The sequence below is a fragment of the Tupaia chinensis genome, unplaced genomic scaffold, assembly GCF_000334495.1.
Source record: "Tupaia chinensis unplaced genomic scaffold, TupChi_1.0 Scaffold000574_1, whole genome shotgun sequence".
In the NCBI taxonomy this organism is placed as follows: Eukaryota; Metazoa; Chordata; class Mammalia; order Scandentia; family Tupaiidae; genus Tupaia; species Tupaia belangeri.
This window is the reverse complement of record NW_006160088.1, coordinates 353,789-376,043: the sequence shown is the minus strand read 5'-3', so window position 1 is coordinate 376,043 and position 22,255 is coordinate 353,789. Positions and strand designations below refer to the sequence as shown.

Sequence of the window (22,255 nt, the reverse complement as noted above, 5' to 3'; positions counted from 1 at the left end):
TTTTCCCACCCATTTTACAGGCAAGAAAATGGGCCTTGAAGGTTAGCAACTTGCCCAAAGTCATACCATTAGACCAAACAGCAAGGCTTTCAATTCTAGCATTCTTCTCTGCCCCTGAAATGGCCACTTCTCCCAAAACAAAATTATAACTAGAAATAATACATTCTACAAAGTGCTCATGTGTCCTAGAAATATTAGTTTATTTAGGTCATTTCACAACCTATTCACAAATAACTACACAAAGGGCAAAACCTAGAGAGGCACAATGGCATTGATGGTACTTATCTCAAAGGAGATGAAGGGGCTTTCACTTTCTAATGTCAAGTACATCTGCAATAGGACTCATTACTTCCATAATCAAGAAAATAGATCTGAACATAAGCATTAGCCCTTTAATATGCTTTTACTTAAAGAAGCCTTTGGACCTGTAACCTGTAAATACTTCATGCTTGACCTATAAGTACTTCTGGCTTGACTTTATTAGGCTGCCTAAAAATTTTATTTATTTTTTTATTATTATTCATACATTCAATCACTATACATCATTAGATTGTGAAGAGACTTTACCCAGCATGGTATACACCTCAGTCCAGCCCAGGTGAGACCACCATATACATCCTCGTCAACAGATAATAGACCTTATCTGTGTCCCACAAGTGTCTGCACGACTGAAGTTTGTGTGATTCTTTTTTTTTTTTTGAGAGGTTTTCGCTATAGGGCGTGTGCGCTCGCCAGACAGACAGAGAGAGACAGAGAAACAGAAAGCAAGAAATCACCCCCCAGGGGTATGGTCACACCACAATCCCTTCTCCTCCATTCTCCTCTCGAGATCTTGGGTACACACGCACACACGCGCCCGGCGTGAGTTTTAAGTCACCGGGTCCAGGACTCGAACCGTGGTCGACTACGTGGGAGTCCAGCGACATAGCCATTACACCAACTGGTGGTTCCCTGAAGTTTGTGTGATTCTTGAAGAAGCCAGAACAGGCACAGCCTGGTTAACTCTCAGCCCCCTGTAACCCTGACTGTGCAACTTAACACCTGCAGCTCACCAGCTTCTCAACCAGCTCTTCCAGCCAAGGCTGTAATGAAGTCTTCAGCTGCTAAAACTTGCATAAAACACACAATGTGCAACCTGCCGCCAGCTGCTCTGGGTCCTGATGAATAATTTAGAAACAAATTACCCTTTTCCAAATGAGTCCAATAAAGTAAGACTCATTGCAAGGCACCCACTGAGGATTTCTCTCCCTTCTCCCGTGCCTCCAGCTGCCATAATTAAGGCACTAGTCCTATCTAAGAAGAATTCAGCTGAAATAAACCTGATCAAGGGAAATTAAGTGCCCCTTCCCTTATCCTTCCCCTGCAAAAGAAAAAACTTGTGGGCAAGCTAATCTCTATAATCCATTTCTATAGGGTACCATCAATCAGGCCAGAGCTCTTTGCTGCATTATTACCTTTTTCAAGATGTGGTTTAAACAGTCAATTTATTCCATTTTGTGCTAATGGGTTTTTTTTTTTTATCTTCCCTTTCAAAGCCTAGACCATACTTTATCATATTTAAATAGCTTAAAAGCAAGTTGGGTTGACTCCTTGGAGAAATAGTTGACTCCAGGCTAAGACAAGGAAGTTCAAAGTGAATCTGAGCATCTCAGTGGGCCATGTGCTCAAAAACTAATAAAGGTCTACTGGTGGTCTGCAAAGCTGGACCCACATGGGAAGTAACCTAATGCTCTGCAAAGTTGGACCCACATGGTTCACATCCAGGACCTTCCTGAACATACTCGATGTTATGCATACATGTGCCCGTGATCCTGGCCAGCTGAGGCTAGGGGTGAATCACAGTGAGCCGATCCTGTTGAGATACCTCTTTCTACTTCTCTCTCTCAGAAGAAGAAGAAATGAATAAACAAAGGATCAAGAGCAAGTCAAAAGGGCACCAGAGCCAGACTAAAGAATTCCTTCTGGGGACCAGCAGTTAGCGTAATGGCTATGTCGGTACCTGAGCAGCCCTCAGATGGCAACTAGGGAGGATCAGCTCCAAGTTCAACAGTGCTTGCCTTTCTCCCTATACTCCTTCAAACCACTGTGTGCTGTTGGGGCCACATTACTGACATTACTGTGTGCTTTAATCTCAGCTTTGAGATTGCCCTTTTCCCACCTGTGAAGAAAAGGAAAATTGTATTTCCCAGATGCTCCCAAAGGGATGTGCAGTTTTAAAAGGGTACATAACACTTCCTGAAACCAACTATATTACCACAAAGTGTCACCACCACATGCAAAACACACGCTTATGCTGATAAAGGTGGTACAACACTTGATGATCATTCTGTTCTCTATGCTCTGGGACAAGGATTGTCCTAAGTCCTTGAGGGATTTTAACCTATATACTTCTCGCCAACAACTCTACAAGGCAGGCATTATTATCATCTCAGTTTTATAGAAGAAAAAACTGAGGCTCAGAGAGCTTAAATAACTTGCCCAAAGCCAAACAGGCTAGAGAGCGCGTGAGCCAGAATCAGAACTCTGGTTGTGTGGTAGGGATAGCAGTATCTGACGAGGCTGGATGGGAAGATAGGGCCTTAGAGATTTTCTCATATAGTGTTTCCCAATTCTGGCTGCCCATTTGAGTAATTTGGGAACTTTTTAAAAATCACAATTCTCATGCTCCACGAAGACCAGTTAACCACCAGGGCAAGGCCTGAGCAATAACTGTTTTCATATTCCTTCAGGGACTTGGACCCACAGCAAAAGACAGAACTTCGGCTCTATTCTTTTCCCACCCATTTTACAGGCAAGAAAATGGGCCTTGAAGGTTAGCAACTTTCCCAAAGTCATACCATTAGACCAAACAGCAAGGCTTTCAATTCTAGCATTCTTCTCTGCCCCTGAAATGGCCACTTCTCCCAAAACAAAATTATAACTAGAAATAATACATTCTACAAAGTGCTCATGTGTCCTAGAAATATTAGTTTATTTAGGTCATTTCACAACCTATTCACAAATAACTACACAAAGGGCAAAACCTAGAGAGGCACAATGGCATTGATGGTACTTATCTCAAAGGAGATGAAGGGGCTTTCACTTTCTAATGTCAAGTACATCTGCAATAGGACTCATTACTTCCATAATCAAGAAAATAGATCTGAACATAAGCATTAGCCCTTTAATATGCTTTTACTTAAAGAAGCCTTTGGACCTGTAACCTGTAAATACTTCATGCTTGACCTATAAGTACTTCTGGCTTGACTTTATTAGGCTGCCTAAAAATTTTATTTATTTTTTTATTATTATTCATACATTCAATCACTATACATCATTAGATTGTGAAGAGACTTTACCCAGCATGGTATACACCTCAGTCCAGCCCAGGTGAGACCACCATATACATCCTCGTCAACAGATAATAGACCTTATCTGTGTCCCACAAGTGTCTGCACGACTGAAGTTTGTGTGATTCTTTTTTTTTTTTTGAGAGGTTTTCGCTATAGGGCGTGTGCGCTCGCCAGACAGACAGAGAGAGACAGAGAAACAGAAAGCAAGAAATCACCCCCCAGGGGTATGGTCACACCACAATCCCTTCTCCTCCATTCTCCTCTCGAGATCTTGGGTACACACGCACACACGCGCCCGGCGTGAGTTTTAAGTCACCGGGTCCAGGACTCGAACCGTGGTCGACTACGTGGGAGTCCAGCGACATAGCCATTACACCAACTGGTGGTTCCCTGAAGTTTGTGTGATTCTTGAAGAAGCCAGAACAGGCACAGCCTGGTTAACTCTCAGCCCCCTGTAACCCTGACTGTGCAACTTAACACCTGCAGCTCACCAGCTTCTCAACCAGCTCTTCCAGCCAAGGCTGTAATGAAGTCTTCAGCTGCTAAAACTTGCATAAAACACACAATGTGCAACCTGCCGCCAGCTGCTCTGGGTCCTGATGAATAATTTAGAAACAAATTACCCTTTTCCAAATGAGTCCAATAAAGTAAGACTCATTGCAAGGCACCCACTGAGGATTTCTCTCCCTTCTCCCGTGCCTCCAGCTGCCATAATTAAGGCACTAGTCCTATCTAAGAAGAATTCAGCTGAAATAAACCTGATCAAGGGAAATTAAGTGCCCCTTCCCTTATCCTTCCCCTGCAAAAGAAAAAACTTGTGGGCAAGCTAATCTCTATAATCCATTTCTATAGGGTACCATCAATCAGGCCAGAGCTCTTTGCTGCATTATTACCTTTTTCAAGATGTGGTTTAAACAGTCAATTTATTCCATTTTGTGCTAATGGGTTTTTTTTTTTAATCTTCCCTTTCAAAGCCTAGACCATACTTTATCATATTTAAATAGCTTAAAAGCAAGTTGGGTTGACTCCTTGGAGAAATAGTTGACTCCAGGCTAAGACAAGGAAGTTCAAAGTGAATCTGAGCATCTCAGTGGGCCATGTGCTCAAAAACTAATAAAGGTCTACTGGTGGTCTGCAAAGCTGGACCCACATGGGAAGTAACCTAATGCTCTGCAAAGTTGGACCCACATGATTCACATCCAGGACCTTCCTGAACATACTCGATGTTATGCATACATGTGCCCGTGATCCTGGCCAGCTGAGGCTAGGGGTGAATCACAGTGAGCCGATCCTGTTGAGATACCTCTTTCTACTTCTCTCTCTCAGAAGAAGAAGAAATGAATAAACAAAGGATCAAGAGCAAGTCAAAAGGGCACCAGAGCCAGACTAAAGAATTCCTTCTGGGGACCAGCAGTTAGCGTAATGGCTATGTCGCTGGACTCCCACGTAGTGGACTGCGGTTCGAGTCCTGGACCCAGTGGCTTAAACTCACGCCAGGCTCATGTGCGTGCATGCCCAAGATCCCGAGAGGAGTATGGAGGAGAAGGGATTGCAGCGTGGCCATCCCCTCTGGGGGGTGATTTCTCGCTTTCTATCTCTCTGTCTCTCTGTCTGTCTGGTGAGCACACGCACCCTATAGCAAAAACCTGTCCAAAAAAAAAGAATTCCTACTGGACAAATCTGGAACAAGCTGAGTATGAAAAGGAATAATGACAGGAATGAAGTAGAATATCTTGAACAAAAATAAGTTCATACTAAACCTGAAAGAGAAAAGAGAAAAACTAAAAGAAAAGAAGGAAGAATCTTTACATAAAGATGCTAGTTACATAATAAAGAAAGGATGACAGAAACAGGAAATTGCTTTTTATAACCTCTTAGAAATAACTGACTTAGGTAACAGCTTATCAATGAGTACAAAAGTTAGCAGGGAGGAGACAAAAGGCAAGCAGGATATTTCCAGTGCCCACAAACAACATTCTCATTGTAAAGACAGAAAGGTACCTGTACAGTGAATATATATGGGACATGTCACTTCAACCAAATGATCAAACTTATTACTGAAGGTGGGAAAATTGCCATTATGCTCTCCTATGAAATGACTTACATCTTGCCTAAATGTTTAGCCTAAATCAAAGCATACCAGAAAATTCAGACACATTCAAATTGAGGGGCATCTTACAAAAATGGACTGAACCCTTCAAAAAGTTGGCAAAAAAAAAAAAAAAAAGAAGGTATTGTTATAGATTAAAGGAGATGAAAACCTGACAGCCAGCCAAATCAATGCCTGGCTTTTGGTTAGATATTGTTTTTTGGTGGGGAGGGTAGCTACAAAGGACATTATTAGGACAATTTGAGAAATTTAAATATGGATGGTATATTATACAAAAGGTTTCAAAAAGTTCATAGAAAAAATGCATATTATGAAAAAAATGTGCACGGGTTTCAAAAATGTTTGCATTGAACTAAATTCATGCTTTAATTCCATTTTTCCATGAACTCTTAAAAGTCCTCTTGCATTTATGTAATTATGTATTGCCAACTATATTGGGTTGTGTCGGGTTATGTTCGGGATGTGTCAGAGATAATATGACATGGTCTCCAAATAACTTCCAAATAGTCTAGGAAAAAAAGCTAAGAGAGAAAGAGAGAGGTTGGCAAATGTTAGCATTTGGTGCACCCAGGTGAGGGGTATTCTGTTGTTGCAACTCAAGCTTTTGGTTTTGTTTGTGTTGATTTTTTGTGCATTTTTGGGGGGGGGTGTTTGTTTGTTTTTTAGTTTTTACTATGGTAGATGTGTGCTCACCTGAGAGAGACAGGGAGGGAGAGAGGTAAAGTGATAAATCACCTCCTGGGAAAGGGCTATGTTGCAATCTCTTCTCTTCCACTCTGCTCTTGGGATTTCAGGCACACAAGCAAACGCACCCAATATGATTCTCAAGCCTGGGTCTGGGACTCAAACTGCAAAGTTGGCAATGTGGTATCCAGCACCTTAATCTCTATGCTACCATCTGACCCACAACTCAGTTTTTAATTGTTCAAATAATAAGCTGGAGAAAGCAAAGCAAACTAGGTTTGAATCCTACTTTCATCTTCATATACAATCTCGGTAAAGAATAGCTAACTTTCCTTGAATTTAATGAGCTAAAATAAATTAGACTCAATTCATATTCAAAGAAGCATAGATTTCTATATTCTCATCTGAAAACCCTGATATTCCCCAAAACCAGGTCCACGCATCCCTGGAGCAGCTGCCTCATGGGTAACCACAGAAACAAACCCATAAACGTGTCCATGAAAAATAAGCAGAAGAAATGACGAGTGAGTGGCTCTAGTGCTCTCATTATTCAAGAAACTTCTAGAGAGAGGAAAAGAGGAAGGGCACTAGTACTTCAATTTTGTTTCTTGGAATTGAGAAAAATTGGCTTCGAGTTATGTCTGTGGGAGACGTGTGTTGACTCTGCAGTACCATTCAACTGTTTCCACAGACCTAGGAATGTCTGAGTTTGAGCCTATGTTTCAAGGAGAGACTTTGCAGTGAGGTTTGGCAAGTAAGTGGTGCAAGGCTCATTCTGGTTTTTCTGTCACAAAATATTTTCATTAAATGCTTACAGTTAAAAGTCAAAGAAATTTAAATAAAATCTCAGATTTCAGGACCAGCAGTTAGCATAATGGCTATGTCACTGGACTCCCACGTAGTCAACCACGGTTCGAGTCTCAGACCCGGTGGTTTAGATTCACGCCGGGCACGTGTGCATGTGTGCCTAAGATCCAGAGAGGAGAATGGAGGAGAAGGGATTGTGGCATGGCCACCCCCCCCGGGGGGGGTGTGATTTCTCGCTTTCTGTCTCTCTTCCAGCAGGTTAGGATCTGAACAGATTTTTGTTGTCGATGTTGTTGTTGATGTTATTAGGGTGTGTGTGCTCATCAGAGAGATAGAAAGTGATAAAACACCCCTGGGGGGATGGCCATGCTTCAATCCCATCTCCTCCATTCTCCTCTAGAAATTTTGGGCACACACACCTGGCTTGAGTTTCAAGACATCGAGTCTGGGACTTGAACCACAGTAGACTACATGGGAATTCAGCAAAATAACCATTATGCCACCTGCTGGTCACAGGATCTAAATAGATTTTTATAGATTCAGAGACATCTTCTATTATAGGTTGACTATGATAGAGTGGGCCCCTAATCAAATTCCACTGGAGTCCTTATGAAAAAGTGGGAGAGAGAGAAAAATTTGGACACAGATGTGCACAGAGAGAATACCATGCAAAGATGAAGGCAGTGATTGGGTCGATGCTTCTACAAGCTGAAGAACAGCGAAGACAGCCATCTACCATCAGAAATGAGGAGAAAGGCACAGAATAGATCTCCTTTCACAGCCCTCAGGAGGAATCAGCCCTGCCAAGACCATGATTCCAAAACTTCCAGCCTCCAGAAATATGAGACAATAAATTCCTGTTATTTAAGCCTCCAGTCGTGTGCATGTGTGCCTAAGATCCAGAGAGGAGAATGGAGGAGAAGGGATTGTGGCATGGCCACCCCCCCCGGGGGGGGTGTGATTTCTCGCTTTCTGTCTCTCTTCCAGCAGGTTAGGATCTGAACAGATTTTTGTTGTCGATGTTGTTGTTGATGTTATTAGGGTGTGTGTGCTCATCAGAGAGATAGAAAGTGATAAAACACCCCTGGGGGGATGGCCATGCTTCAATCCCATCTCCTCCATTCTCCTCTAGAAATTTTGGGCACACACACCTGGCTTGAGTTTCAAGACATCGAGTCTGGGACTTGAACCACAGTAGACTACATGGGAATTCAGCAAAATAACCATTATGCCACCTGCTGGTCACAGGATCTAAATAGATTTTTATAGATTCAGAGACATCTTCTATTATAGGTTGACTATGATAGAGTGGGCCCCTAATCAAATTCCACTGGAGTCCTTATGAAAAAGTGGGAGAGAGAGAAAAATTTGGACACAGATGTGCACAGAGAGAATACCATGCAAAGATGAAGGCAGTGATTGGGTCGATGCTTCTACAAGCTGAAGAACAGCGAAGACAGCCATCTACCATCAGAAATGAGGAGAAAGGCACAGAATAGATCTCCTTTCACAGCCCTCAGGAGGAATCAGCCCTGCCAAGACCATGATTCCAAAACTTCCAGCCTCCAGAAATATGAGACAATAAATTCCTGTTATTTAAGCCTCCAGTCCGTGGTACTTGGCTACAGCAGCCACAGGAAACTCAAGCACCCTCCAAATGACTGCCACACAGCCTGCGGAGCTGACAGGTGAGCAGCTTCTGGTGACAAATTGCCATGACTGCTCCTGCCATGTACTTACTCTACAGAGGTTGGCAGAACCCAAACAATACTGTCACTTTGCCTTATAATAGGAATAATAACAATACCCACTCTTGGTGCTGTCATGAGGGCTAATTTGGTTAATATTAAAAAGTACTTAGAACAGTACCTGCTACTTGGTAAGTGCTATAAAATGCTATTTATTATTGCTGCTATTATTATTTTGCTTTGCCTGTGCCTTTGTTCCAAGCTTTGAAAGTTCTCAAGTAAAAATATTTTCATAATGGAAATAGCTTATGACTAAGAGAAAACCTCTTTTTAGCTTTTTGGACCAGCTCTGCCCCATCCGTCTGTGTGACTAGATTAAGGCATAGCATTTTTCTAGGCCTCCTTCCCTCTTATAAAATGAAGGAGTTAAAGTAAATCTCCAGCCTTCCCCTACTCCACCCCATCCAGACTGAGTCAGTGCTTAACAGACTCTGTGGGCCCTCTGTGGTTAGAGCTTCTGGTATGACAAGGACCCCATAATAAGTTATTTGGGGAGATTTAAACTTTAAGGTTACATCACTTAGTCAAGTTTTAAAATATATAGAGATGGAACAGCTTCAAATACACTATAAATTTGTTGGATAAAAAAATGACACATTGTAATTCCACTAAAATCCAAAAGAAATCTTAGAGGACCTGAACAGCCTCCCCAAATACCAGCACTTGCTTCATATTGGCCTGAGGGTGGGATCAAACTGAAACAGCAGTGAGTAAGAGCTAGATAAAAATATTCAATTCAAGTACTTGACTCCAAACTTGATGGTCTTTTATGTTTAATAATTGGCAGGATTTAAAATGGCTTTCATATGAAATTAGAAGAAGGAGAAAAATTTAAGATGGAATTTAAGAAGCAGATGAGATTACAGGAAAACCAGCACAAGTAATTTGCCTTCATCGCCATCCCTTCCTGAAAGCAAGGTCACCTTATGATTTTCCCAGGCATTGATGATGAAGTAGCATGTTATTTAAAATATGAGCATAAATTATCATTTATTTGCTAAAAAGCAAGAAGTCTCCACTTACCCAGGGGAGGCTGAACCACAGTAAGGTTTACAGTTATAGACCTGTGGGCATCCAGACTCTTCATGTTAGCCACACAAGTCAAAGTCCCGTTGCCCTGTGGCGTGATAGACAGGATGCTCACTGCACTGTGAAGATCACCAGGCTCCGGAATGGAGAAATAGCTCCAGTGTCTTGCAGGGATACTGATCTCCCAAGACATATCTGGGAGTGGGGTCCAGCCCAAGGCTCGACAAGAAACATTACAAGGTTCATCCTCAATGACTATGAGACTATCATTAGGAATGCGCAATGCTCCCATAACTAAAGAAGAAAGGAGAGAAACAATTGGAAGTAATGACAGTCCCTCTCAGTTCTCAATTTACTTTTTTCTTTGCTTACTTTTGCTTCAAATCACATTTCATAACACCCAATGAAGCTGTGTCTGTACTAAGGAACCTTAACTCAGGTTTTATCTGTGTCCTTCTTTAGACTTGTCAGATTCTCAGATGAGGTTTCTCACAGAAAATATATCACTACAGAGAAAATTTTTTAAAAAATCAGGAATCAGGGGAAGAAATCACATGAGAAGCTAAGTTAGAGATGTATGTTATGGGAGAGAAAAAATCACATGGGAAGTGAAGGCAGAGACACATGCCATGGGAGGCTGTGCAATTATTCAGGTGGACTTACAAAATTACCTTGGGCTGTCCTGGCAGCAAAGGCAAAAAGGGAAACAATCTTTTCTTTTCAATGTAAAGACAACACAGCCCAGAGTCTAAAGGAAAGCAAGTCTCTCCTGGAGTGTTGATCCATCAGGTTCACTTTATATCTTTTGGAGGTCACATGGTTTTCAGCATAACTTTATATGGTATTGCCTTAAAAGATGTTTCTTATTACAAGTTAAATCAAAATCAAATCTAATATAATTACAAAAATTAAAAACTGAAATTATGTATCAGAATAGCTTACTCAGATAAAGTATGTTTAAATTTTAAGAACTTGCTTGAATATGCCAGCATCCATACTGTAAACCCATATGAAAATAATGCTTGTTTATGTTAATATTACTAAAATAGCCTGAGGATTTGGCCTTGGTAAAGACACAGCTGTAGCAAAATACATATACATTGAAATGTTTTGATTGAATCATGCTAAAACTCTTGGCTGCATAATAGAAAGAACACTGAACTAGGAATCAAAAGATATGTTCATAGTCTTGGCTCAGTCAGAGAATTGCAACCATCTTGGGCAACTTGCTGAAATTTTGGAGTTCACTGCTTCCCACCTATTAAAATAGATCATTTGACTAGATCATCATTTCTCAGGTGTTTTGGCCTCAGTACATTCTGCAATAACAATGAGGACTCCAAAAGTTTTCATTCATGAGGATTGCATCTGTTGATATCTACCATATGTGAAGTTCAAATTAAATATTATAAGGTATCAGTTTAAAATAATAATACCCATGACATGTTCATATAAATGAACATATTTTTATTTTAAAAACTCATACTGTTAAAGCCCCCCAAAAAATAAAAGGAGTGTTTTATAGCTATGCTAATCTCTTTAATGTCTTACTAGATTCCTACATCTGCTTCTTCATTCAATCTGTTCTAATATATTACCTTGTTTGAAGGATGGGGGAAAAAAAAAAGAAAAGAAAAAACTTCACACAGATCTGCAGTTGAAACAGTGAGAAGTATTTAATAGCCTTTTCAGATCATCATATTCTTTGTTACTAAACCAAAACTCAACAATTAATGGTCTCTTACAGGTTAGTTGCACTGTGAATCTGAAACTATATCCAGGAACTTTTGTTCTCGATTACATTAAAATCGATTGTGCTACCTAGCACTTCGAATGGACCTTTCGCCCTGGCATGATTTTGTATTTATTATACAAAGTAATACAAAATCATGATAACTTAGAAAATGCTGGTCTGCTGAGTTATGCAAATCTTCCCAATATATAGTGGAAATTTCCTCTGTGTACTCATAAGCATGAGAGGGAAAATGACAGCTATCATCTTAGTATTATTATGAAAACAGTCATGACCTCACAGATAGCTGTGAAAGGATCTCCAGATATGCTCTGGAGACCCCAAACTACACTGAACCAGGTCAACTCTGAAAAATTTTTTCACTCTAAAATGTTAAGTTTTCAATTATTTCTTTCCTGAATATTCTCTTGCAGTAAGTAAGGCGCCATTGCTAATTCAAAGATTACTGTAGATGTAAAAGTAGAGAAAGGATTTGTCCCTTAAACCTAAAGGGTTTCACTTTTGGGGTTTTCTTTGTTTTTGTTTTGTTTTGTTTTGGGATTTGGGGGGATTTTTTTTTTTGGTTTTGGGGGTTTCTTGGCTTGTTTTATTGTTCAGTTATGTTTGTTGGAGAAATGGTTCAAGAAGACAGAAAAGTTGGGAAAATGGTGGGACCAGCAGTTAGCATAATGGCTATGTCGCTGGACTCCCATGTAGTTGACTGCGGTTCAAGTCCCAGACCCAGTGGCTTAAACTCACGCCAGGCATGTGTGCATGCGTGCCCAAGATCCCGAGAGGAGAATGGAGGAGAAGGGATTACAGCGTGGCCATCCCCCCAGGGGGTGATTTCTCGCTTTCTGTCTCTCTGTCTCTCTGGCGAGCACACACACCCTATAGCAAAAACCTCTCAAAAAAAAAAAAAAAAAAGTTGGGAAAATGGTATGATCTCAGTTATAAACAGAAAATCTGGAGACAAACAGATGGTGTAGTGGTTACATCACTGGCCTCCCACATGATTGACTGCGGTTTGAGTCCCACATCTGGCAGCTTGAAAAGTATGCCAGGCACATGTGCATACATGCCCAAAATGCCTTGAGGAGAATGGAGGAAAAGGGATTGCAAAGTGGCCATTTCCCCCTGGGGAGTGATTTCTATCTTTCTGTCTCTCTGTCTCTTTATGTCTCTCTGTCTCTTTATGTCTCTCTGGTAAGTGCACATGCCCTATAGCAAAAATTTCTCTAAAAAAATAATAGAAGTTCTGGAACTCAAGTCCTGGTGGCCCTCGACATGAGATGTAGTCGTGGTATGTGGTTAAACCTGTGGGTTGGGCAGTCAGTGGACCAACAGAGCAAGCTGAAGCATTTCCTCCATACACAGGTGGGGACTCAACTTTTCCCTATTGGCTTTCATGAAGGTTATCCAGTAGCATAAACATTTTATACAAAAGTGGTGACTTTCCACAAAAATGAAACACTATCTGTCGTTGATAATGTGTATGAAAATAACTGAACTAATATGCAATGTATTTATGCTTAGAAAACTCATTTTAAATGCTATAATGATATACAGTGATTGAATGTATAAAAATACATATATAATTAAAAAGAAAATACATAAAAACATGGAAACTAAAAACCTCAAAAAAAAGAAGTGGTGACTTTCTAGTCATTGACATATATTTTGAGTGATTCAATTGAAGTTATGTCAGCTATATTTATTTTTCATATTGATACATGGCATGGGAAAAAAGAAATAAAAATAATCATTGGATAATTTATAGGGATTTTCTCTTTTTACAAATTTCTTTCCTTAAGGAAGAATCTATTGCTCAGAGAATATTTGTTCTTCTGAGAACAAAGCACCATCAAACCAAAAACAAAACAAAACAAAAGACTAAAATGATCAAGTCCTGCCTGCCCCAGCTCTATGGATTCCTTCTGCACAATCTTGGAGAAGTCTTTAACTTCCCTAGATGCTTGTTCTTCCATCTGTATTAAACTAGAAAACTACTGGGGCCAGCCAGCAAGTGGCATGGTGGTTATGGATGCTAGACTCCCACATGGCCAACTGCAGTTCAAGTCCCAGGCCTGGTGGCTTGCTTTCTCACTTTCTCTCTCTCTGTCCCTCTCTGATCAAATTTTAAAAAATAAATAAATAAATGGATAAATAAATAAATAAAGTTCAATAAAATAATTCTTTAAAAATATTTTAAATAAAAATAATAAAACCAGTAACTACAATAAATAACAATATATCTTTTTAAATACAGGTTAAGAGTATTCGGACAAATTTGTCCATTTGTAATTTGGGGAAAAGATGGTACAAAACCACGTAGGTTTATGAATTTCATGTGCCATATGATAGCAATGTGAGTAATGTCCTGGTCCTATTCCCTGATCCAGGAGCACTCCCCTCCTCAACTTGCTTCCCTATCTCACCTATCATCTTCAGACCTAGAATGCATACCTTGAATGACACCTTGTCCGTGGAGTTCTCTCTGAAGGCCTGGCCGATCCTGTTATCTCCCTTCCCAATTTGAAGCTGAGTTTGTGTCCCTCCCATGGCTCTTGTCAGCATCTGCATTGTACCACTATTATTTGTGTAACTTCCATTATCCACTTTTTCTGTAAGATTCTTAAGAGCAGGAATCATGTCTTATTCTATTCATCTTTGAGTCACTTGTGTGAATACCTAACACAACAGCATGATTTTACTGTGAACCCAGTAAATAAAAGCAAATCACCATATGGCAATTGCTGGGAGCCAGCCACTATCATAAAGCCTACATGGACATACTCATTTTTTGCCACAACTGTTCTCTGAGGAAACTATTCTTTGAGTAAGGTGTGCAAAGTCAGTTTGTCCATAACAAAACTGGTACATGAACCTGGGCAGCCAGGCTCCCAGCTCTGCACCACAAACCAACAGATCATGTGAACTCCCCATCTGAAGGTGCAGGCAATTGAACTGGACAGGACCCTGAAATCTTCAGATCATCCTTAGTCATTTTTTCATTTGAGCCTTACAGAAAACATGTGAAGTGAACATGGAAAGATTACCTCCATTTTAAAGATGAAGAAATTAAGCTATTTTAGGGATCATGCCAGGAGACAACTAAGAATTCATATCTTTGATTCCTTTTCCTGTGTTATTTCTCTTATACTGCAAATTATGATCTGGTCATGCAAACTAGGCCAATAGTCCAAAGTAGCCTTACAAAATGACCTATTTAGAAAATATCATTAAGCCACCCAAAATTAAAGACATACAAAGATTTTTTTAAATGCTAATTTAGGTAAATTTCAAAGAAGAAAAGCATTTTCCGAGATGCAAATAGAAATGTCTCTCCACACAATGGTATCAAGTCTGATTCAATAGCAACATCAATCTTTGGGAATTTCTCCTGGACAAAAAAATAAATGAGTAGAAGAAATAATTTCAAAGACAAAATATGGCCTCTTATAAGAAATGCTGCCATAGAAATCAGGAGCTCTGCTAGTTCTAATGCATCTAAAAATAGACTTTTTAGATGCAAAGTGATTAAAGAATGCAAAGTGACTAAATTTGGATAAGAATATTCCAAATCCTTATAAAGCATGCATCTTTTACTTTTTTCATTATGTACCATGATATTAGCACCTTAAAATTACCTTTAAAATTTTTAAAAAGCTATTATTCCAGTTTTGTTTACCACTCTCTTTTCTCTCAAACACTTGATATATTTGGTGAGCACAAGCCTTTGACTACAGTAACCACCATAGGTGGGAGAATGATAGAAAAATAGATTGGAGGAAATCCAGCTTAGAAGAGGAAAAAGTTAAAGCGTGTTTCAAAGCTATAAATGATGTAAGTGAAGAAATATAGTCGAGTTTGAAGGGACTTCAAAAAATTAATGGAACAGATGGAATTAAAGTACAAGTTTATTTCCATGCAAATAGAATTTTAAATCCAAGCATGTTTTTTTTCATTATAGTCATTTTCTATGAAATTTTTGAAGACCCCATGGGCATGAAATCTAGATAAAGGGCAATGACTACCCGCTACCTCTAAATTAAACAAAAGTGACTGCAACTACCCACCTCCTCCTATATGGTCTCTAGCATCCACAGTTGCCCTCCCTGCCATTTTACCCTCCAATCTTCCCATTTCTTCCATAGGATACAGACATTCAGTATATATTAAGGGCGGACATACAATGCCTGCCTTTCATAGTCTGGCTTGCTTCATTTAACATCAAATCATCTATATTCACCCACTTTGTATAATATGGGAGGAGGGGATAATAGTGAAATAGAAGAAAAAGTGAAGCATTTAACAGACACAAAAATGAAAAGGTGTCTGTTTATGATAATGCATATGATAATATCTTTGGCTTGACTGATATACTCTGTATACATGCTGGAAAAAAATTTTGTATGCTATGAAAGTATACAGAGATAAAGTGTAAATTTTTGAAAATTAATAAAATTTTTTTAAAAAATAATTTAAGTGACTGCCACTTGGGTTCATTGCAAAAGAATTCCAGGATATTTATCCAAAATAGTTATCAGATACAGAAATACATTCCATGGGAAAGTGATAAAATCTGTCTCTAAGGGACTTAACAAGAAAGAAAAGGAAAGATGGAAAGAGAAGGAAAGAGGCAGAAGGAAAGGAAGGAAAAAAGGGAGTAAGTGAGGAAGGGAGGAGAGAAAAAAAACAAGCAATGAAACAAACACCAGGTGGCTCAGAATCATTCTAAACAGATTGCCAACTGAAGGCTAGACTATACATGAAAGAAGAAAGGAAGGGAAGGAGAATAGAAAGCAAAAAGGGAAATGGGGAAGGAGGGATGAAGGGGTGACAACAAACAATGGAACATTGGTCAGTTTAGAATAATCGTAAGCATACCCCAGCTGAAGATAGACCACACACGTCAGCATGTACTCCAGAAGGCCCCTTCCACCCTCTGACGTCTAACCCAATGGACTCCAGACACTGTGTTTTGGAGAAGCCTGCATACTCACCTTGGACTGAAAGGAAAGCAAATCCACCTTGGTCACTGTTCTGGAGGCTGCATTTGATTTGCCCGGAATCATTGAATTGCACGTCATGGATTATCATCTCAGAGATGAAGTTACCGCCCTCTTCATAACTCTCAGAGGTAAAGTGGTCATTGGTGATGATGGGCCCATTGGGTGTGATGCTCACAACCACTGTGCCATTGAGAGCCCACATGATGAGCTTCCAGCCCTGAGAGACGGTGCAGTTGAAGCGAGCCTCTGAGCCCACCAGGACTGTCGCATTCTTGGGACCTTCTATGATTTGATAACTGGATCCAAAAGCTAGACAACAAACCATTTTCAAAAAAGTAAATAAATTAATCCACATAAATCAACTGCACAGTTTAACCCTTTGGTATGTACCAGCTGTGACCCCTTAGTGTCCATCCAATGACTCAGAATATATGTCTTTCTGATCCTAACACAGGTCTTCCCCAGTAAAGCAGGAGCTTCTGCTGGATGCAAAGCCACTGTCCTGCCCTCTGTTCCACTCTACACTCCTTGCTTATGGTTGTACTGGGCTGAATAGTGTCCCCAAAGTTCATGTCTACCATGTCCCGAGTTTGTGACCTTTGAAAGTAGGATCTTTGCAAGTGTAATTAGTTAAGGATTAATGGTGGACTCTAAATACAATGCTTCTATAAGAAAACAGCAGAGGAAGATAGGAGGCACAAAAGCATACAGAGAACAGCACCCTGTGAACATGGAGGCAGAAAGGAATGATGCGGCTACAAAACAGGAAATGACAATGAGGGCACCAGCAGCTGGGAGAGAGGCCTAGAATAGATCCTCCCTTGGGACAGAGCTTTCATGGGGAACCAATCCTGTCAAGTAGTGATATGCCAGGTCTTACAGTCACAGCTGGGGGGCTGAAACTCAAATTCAGACTTCCTACTTGAACTTCCATGCCCTTTGTCAGTCTGATGCCACTCAGAGTTTCTAGCAGGAAGATCTCTGTGGGGCCAGCCAGTGGCATGGATGTTAATGTGACTAGATCCCATATGGTCCACTTGGGGGTTCTAGTCCCAGATCTGCAGCTTGAGAAGTATGATAGTATGTGTATGCATGTCCAAAATCCAGAGAGCAGCATGGAGGAGAAGGGAGTGTGGTGTGGCTATCCCCCCTGGGAGTGGGGGTGATTTCTCACTTTCTCTCTCTCACTCTATGTCTCTCTCCAACAACCACACAAACCTTTTGGCAAATCTGAAAAAAATAAAATAAAATAAGAAGACCCCAGGCAGACCACACACCTTGGTTCCTCCTTGGTTATGCCTGCAAAATCCATCAGACTCCAATGCATTCCAGTTACCTCCCTGTAGGTTGACAGGTAGCCTGCCATATACACTCAGTGTTCCCAGATAACCTCAGCTCCCTCTTTTCTTCTGCCCTTATAAGTCAACTGGTAAGGCAAGTTCTAAAGAATCTCATTATGGTCCTGAAGGTTTCAAGGAGGAACCATACTGAGGGGCACATTTTACATGAGTGCCCAGAATGCACTGTGTGAACAGAATCACTTCCTGCAGGAACACACAGGTGGGGTAGGGGTGAGCAAACTAATGCACAGGCTAGGTCCAACAGAAGCAGGTCCCACATGACTGACTATAGTTTGAATCCTGGTTCTGGCAGCTTGAAAAACATGTCATGCACATGTGCATGTATGCTCAAAATCCCAACAGGATAGAGAAATGTAGAAGGGATTGCAGTGTGACCATATCCCACTATAGGGGATTTTTCTCTCTATCTCTCTGGCGAGTGCATGCCCCCTCTGACAATTAAAAATAAAAGTAAAACTTAGGGGCCAGTAGGTGGTATAGTGGTTAAGGTACTGGACTCCCATCTAGCTGATTGCTTCTAAAATTCTGGACCCAGACAATTGAAAATCTTGCTGGTCACATGTGCGTGCATGCACAAAATCCCACAAGGAGAATGAAGGAGAAGGGATTTCAGCATGGCCATCCCCCCAGGGGATGATTTCTCACTTTCCCTCTCTCTATCTTCTGTCTCCCACCAGCCCTATGACAAAGACCTTAAAAAATAATAATAATAGAAATTTTAAAAGTGAAGTTTAATTTAAAAGAAATCTCAGGAAGAGAAGTCCAACATGACTACCCAGGAGAGCCACAGCCACCGTGCCAACTTGGCCCTTTTCACAAATCTCAAATTGTACTCCAAGAGGGAAAAAAGATAAGAAATAGCCAAGTTACATCCCAAGGAGAAAGGAACGAGCCTTGCCACATTTCTGTTCTGGGATAACAATGTGAAGTCCCCTCTCTTGCCTTGTGCAATGTATCAAACGGACAGAGCCTTGAAGGCAGCGTGCTGAGACCAGTTTGCTCTGAAACAACCAGCCTAGATGACTTGAGCAGAATAAGCAAATACCTGAAACCACAACCCCCTCACAGCCTGTGCCAGGTGTCAAGGCTATTTCACTCAATTCTTTAAACAGTCCATAGAGGACATGTATGAGAGAGGATTCACAAACCCATGAAGACACCTGCCCTCCTCTGTAGATGAGCAGGTGGGAGATGGAGAGGCAGTGGAAAGGATATCAACTGGAAACTCCTTGGGTTTGACCAGACCTTTAAGTTAAGCAGGAGGCCAAACGCTGAGCACCAAGCTTTCCTGATGACATTGGCTGCTGCCTTTGCTAGAACCATAAGTAGATCTCTCCAGCTATGCCTATGTGACTCAGAAGCTGTATTTCTGGTACTGTGAGGTCCTGCTATCTATTCTGTATGTATCGGTATCTTATCAGCAGTGGTGTAAGCAACACTGCCCCACACAGAACAGATATGAGAAACTGTAAATACCGCTTTAATCAGTCACCTATCTGAACACACAATCCTCTACCCTTTGCTCTCCCTGTTACTTTATGGAGCAAAGAAGCACAGAGTGCTGGGGAAGGTCAGTTTCTCCCCTGCCCAGGAAACTCCCTATGGCCACCAACGATGGTTGTCACTGGACACCAGATCCGGTCTCTGCTGTCTTCATGATTCTCTTTTAAAAGTTCATCATATATATACATATATATATATACAATTTTCCCAATATTTTATTAATTGCTTTAGTAAATTAAATTTTGAACATTTAAATAATAATAAGAAATAAAATTATTTAAAAAAATAAAAGTTCATCCACTTGGACCACTCTAGTGCATGCCAGCTCTACCCAGTTTCACGCATCTCCAGCCCTGCTTCTTAGCTTCTCTCCTTCTTGACCAGCATCTCTAAGCACATGACTGGCTACCTGCAAGACAGAAAAGATCCCCTTCTGTCTGCTCACTCCATCCTAAAATCTGCAAAATTTAAATCTACTTATACAGTTGTCCTCTGCAAACTGATCTTAAATGCAAGTGTCATCCTTCTGTGATGGATGTTTTATCATTTCCCAGTCATTGGGGACATGAGGGTCTCCACCATCCCCCTCCTTTCTTTTTCCATTCACCTCTTCTCCATCTTCCCTTGCTATGTCTGTAGACACTGTCCCTTCTCTCATCTCTTACTTAAGATTTGTATGAATGGAAAAACAGGGCTGAATATGGGGACTAAAATCAGAAAGGAGTAAGGAAAATGAAGTAGAGAGCAGATGAAGTGAATGGCCCTGGAGATGCAGCTTTGGAAGGAGAATATGAGAATGAAAACACACCAGGTATTGAAATCCACAGAAAGAAGCTAAAAATCAAGGAAAGGTGCCTGGGTGGGTCTCAGCTGACCACCGAGTCCTACAGATTGTGAGAGGGGAAGCCAGCACCACTGCTATGCCACCAGCACCACCCAAAACTGCTCCCTATGCCACAGCCAGAGGAATCATCCCAAAACACAAATCTGATGGGGTATGCCTCCCCCACCTCCCAATTCAACACCCCAGAATATTTGAAACATTCCCATCATTTGTAATAAAGACTAGGTAGACATCCATTACAGCGGAGGGCCTTGCCATACGCACGGCAGGCCGCTTGTGGTTGGAGGCTATGCAGCAAAGAACTGTGGCTTATCCCCTCCCCTACTCTCTTTTGAACTCTCAGGTGTGTTCCTTGGGACTTTGAAGACCTTTTGCCCCTCCCTGCACTATACAGACATCCATTCCAATGCAGAGAGACTGAGCTGAAAGAGACTGTGGCCACACACCTCTGAATTCTAAAACGTCAGTGTTTTCTGAAGCACTCTGTTCCTGAATTAAAGCTCAGTAGCTCAGTCTTGGACACACTTGTTCTCTAGAAACAGAGAAGACTTTGAATCATCGAAGATCAGTGACAACAGAGTAGGTTGCTGGTGAGCATCAGGGAGGTAGAGTAGCAGAGAGATTGCCAATCACCTGCTGCTGCATGCCTTTTAATGCTCAGAATTAACTCAAAGAATTTGGATGGAATGTATATATCACCAGATAACTAGAAACCACCACAGAGGCACACGAAATATGAGCAACCAATAAAATGTCTCTTCTCCAAAGGAAAATATCAGTTCCTCATCATTCATGGACAACACAATGGAACTCTTGAAAAGTCAGATAAAAAATTGAGAATATTTATAGTGTCAAAACTAAATGAGATGGAATAGAAAAGAGATGATGAGCTCCAGGAGATGAGGAAGTCGTTTCACGATTTGAAAGAAGAAATAGACACCATAAAAAGAATCAAAAGGAATTGTTAGATATGAAGACTGTGATAGTAAAACCTCCCTTGAAAGTATAAAAATCACAAAGGTAGAAGACAAAACCTCTGACCTAAAAAAAATTATCAATAAAAGACAGAAAACAACCAAGAAAAATGAGGACAATATACAAGAAATACTAGATGACATTAAGCACCAAAACATCTAGATAACTGGTATCCCAAAAGGTGAAGAAAGTAATAAGGGCATGGATAATTTATTCCATGAAATCCTGGAAGAAAACCTTCTAAACCTAGAGAGACATTTAAATATCCAGACCCAAGAAATACAAATGACCTTAAATAGAATCAACCCAAGAAGATCTCCTCCAAGGACCATCACAGTCAGATTGGCAAAAACCACAGACAACGGCAAGATATTAAAATTGCCAAGAGAGAAACATCAAATTACTTACATAAGGTTAATATCAGACCTCTCAGAAACAATGCAGGCAAGGAAAGAATGAGGAAATATAGTCAAATTGTTACATGAAAAACAATTTCAACCAAGATTACTATACCCAGCAAGATTATCCTTCATATGAGGGAAAAAAAAAAAAAAGATAAAAACATTCTCAGATAAATAAAACCTGAAACCAACTCCAGACCAGCTCTTCAAGAATTTCTGAAGGGAGTACTATACCAGGAAAACCAAAGTCAGACAGTCAGATACAAGAGAACAAAAACAACCAAGAAAATGACTCAATGATAGGAACATGTCCAGAAATATTGATAATAACATTGAATGTTAATGGATTAAATTCTCCAATCAAGACACAGACTGGTTGAATGTATTAAACAAACAACAAAAAAAAAATGGAAAAATGTTGCTGGAAAAATGTATTCCATGCAAACGGAAATTAAAAAAAGGCTGGAGTGATGATACTGATTTCAGACAAAGTAGGATTTAAGATAAAAAACTATAAGAAGAGACAAAGAAGGGCATTATATAGTAGTAAACGGGCTAATTTTTCAAGAAGACATAATGCTCCGTGGCCGGGGGCTCACGCCCCTGCGCAGCCGCGTGCCGAACGGCTGGCCCCCCTCCGGGGGCCCTGTGGCCGGGGCTTATGCCCCGTGCAGCCGCACGCCGAATGGCCTCTCCGGCGCTGGATGGGACGGG

General features: G+C 40.7%; 1 protein-coding gene across 4 annotated transcripts in view; it reads right to left on the bottom strand.

Moving 5' to 3' along the window:
- The window catches only part of IGSF5 (immunoglobulin superfamily member 5), a 61,453-nt gene that overhangs the window by 26,631 nt on the left and 12,567 nt on the right, over positions 1-22,255 (bottom strand). For 3 of the 4 annotated variants that reach the window (XM_006158165.3, XM_006158166.3, XM_006158167.3), the window contains exons 3-4: positions 16,449-16,766; positions 9,705-10,004 (exon numbers count right to left, since the gene is read on the bottom strand). In XM_006158165.3, the coding sequence (XP_006158227.1) occupies positions 9,705-10,004; positions 16,449-16,766 (618 nt within the window). The remainder of the gene's footprint in view (positions 1-9,704; positions 10,005-16,448; positions 16,767-22,255) is intronic. The other variant, XM_006158168.3, reaches the window with a different exon arrangement.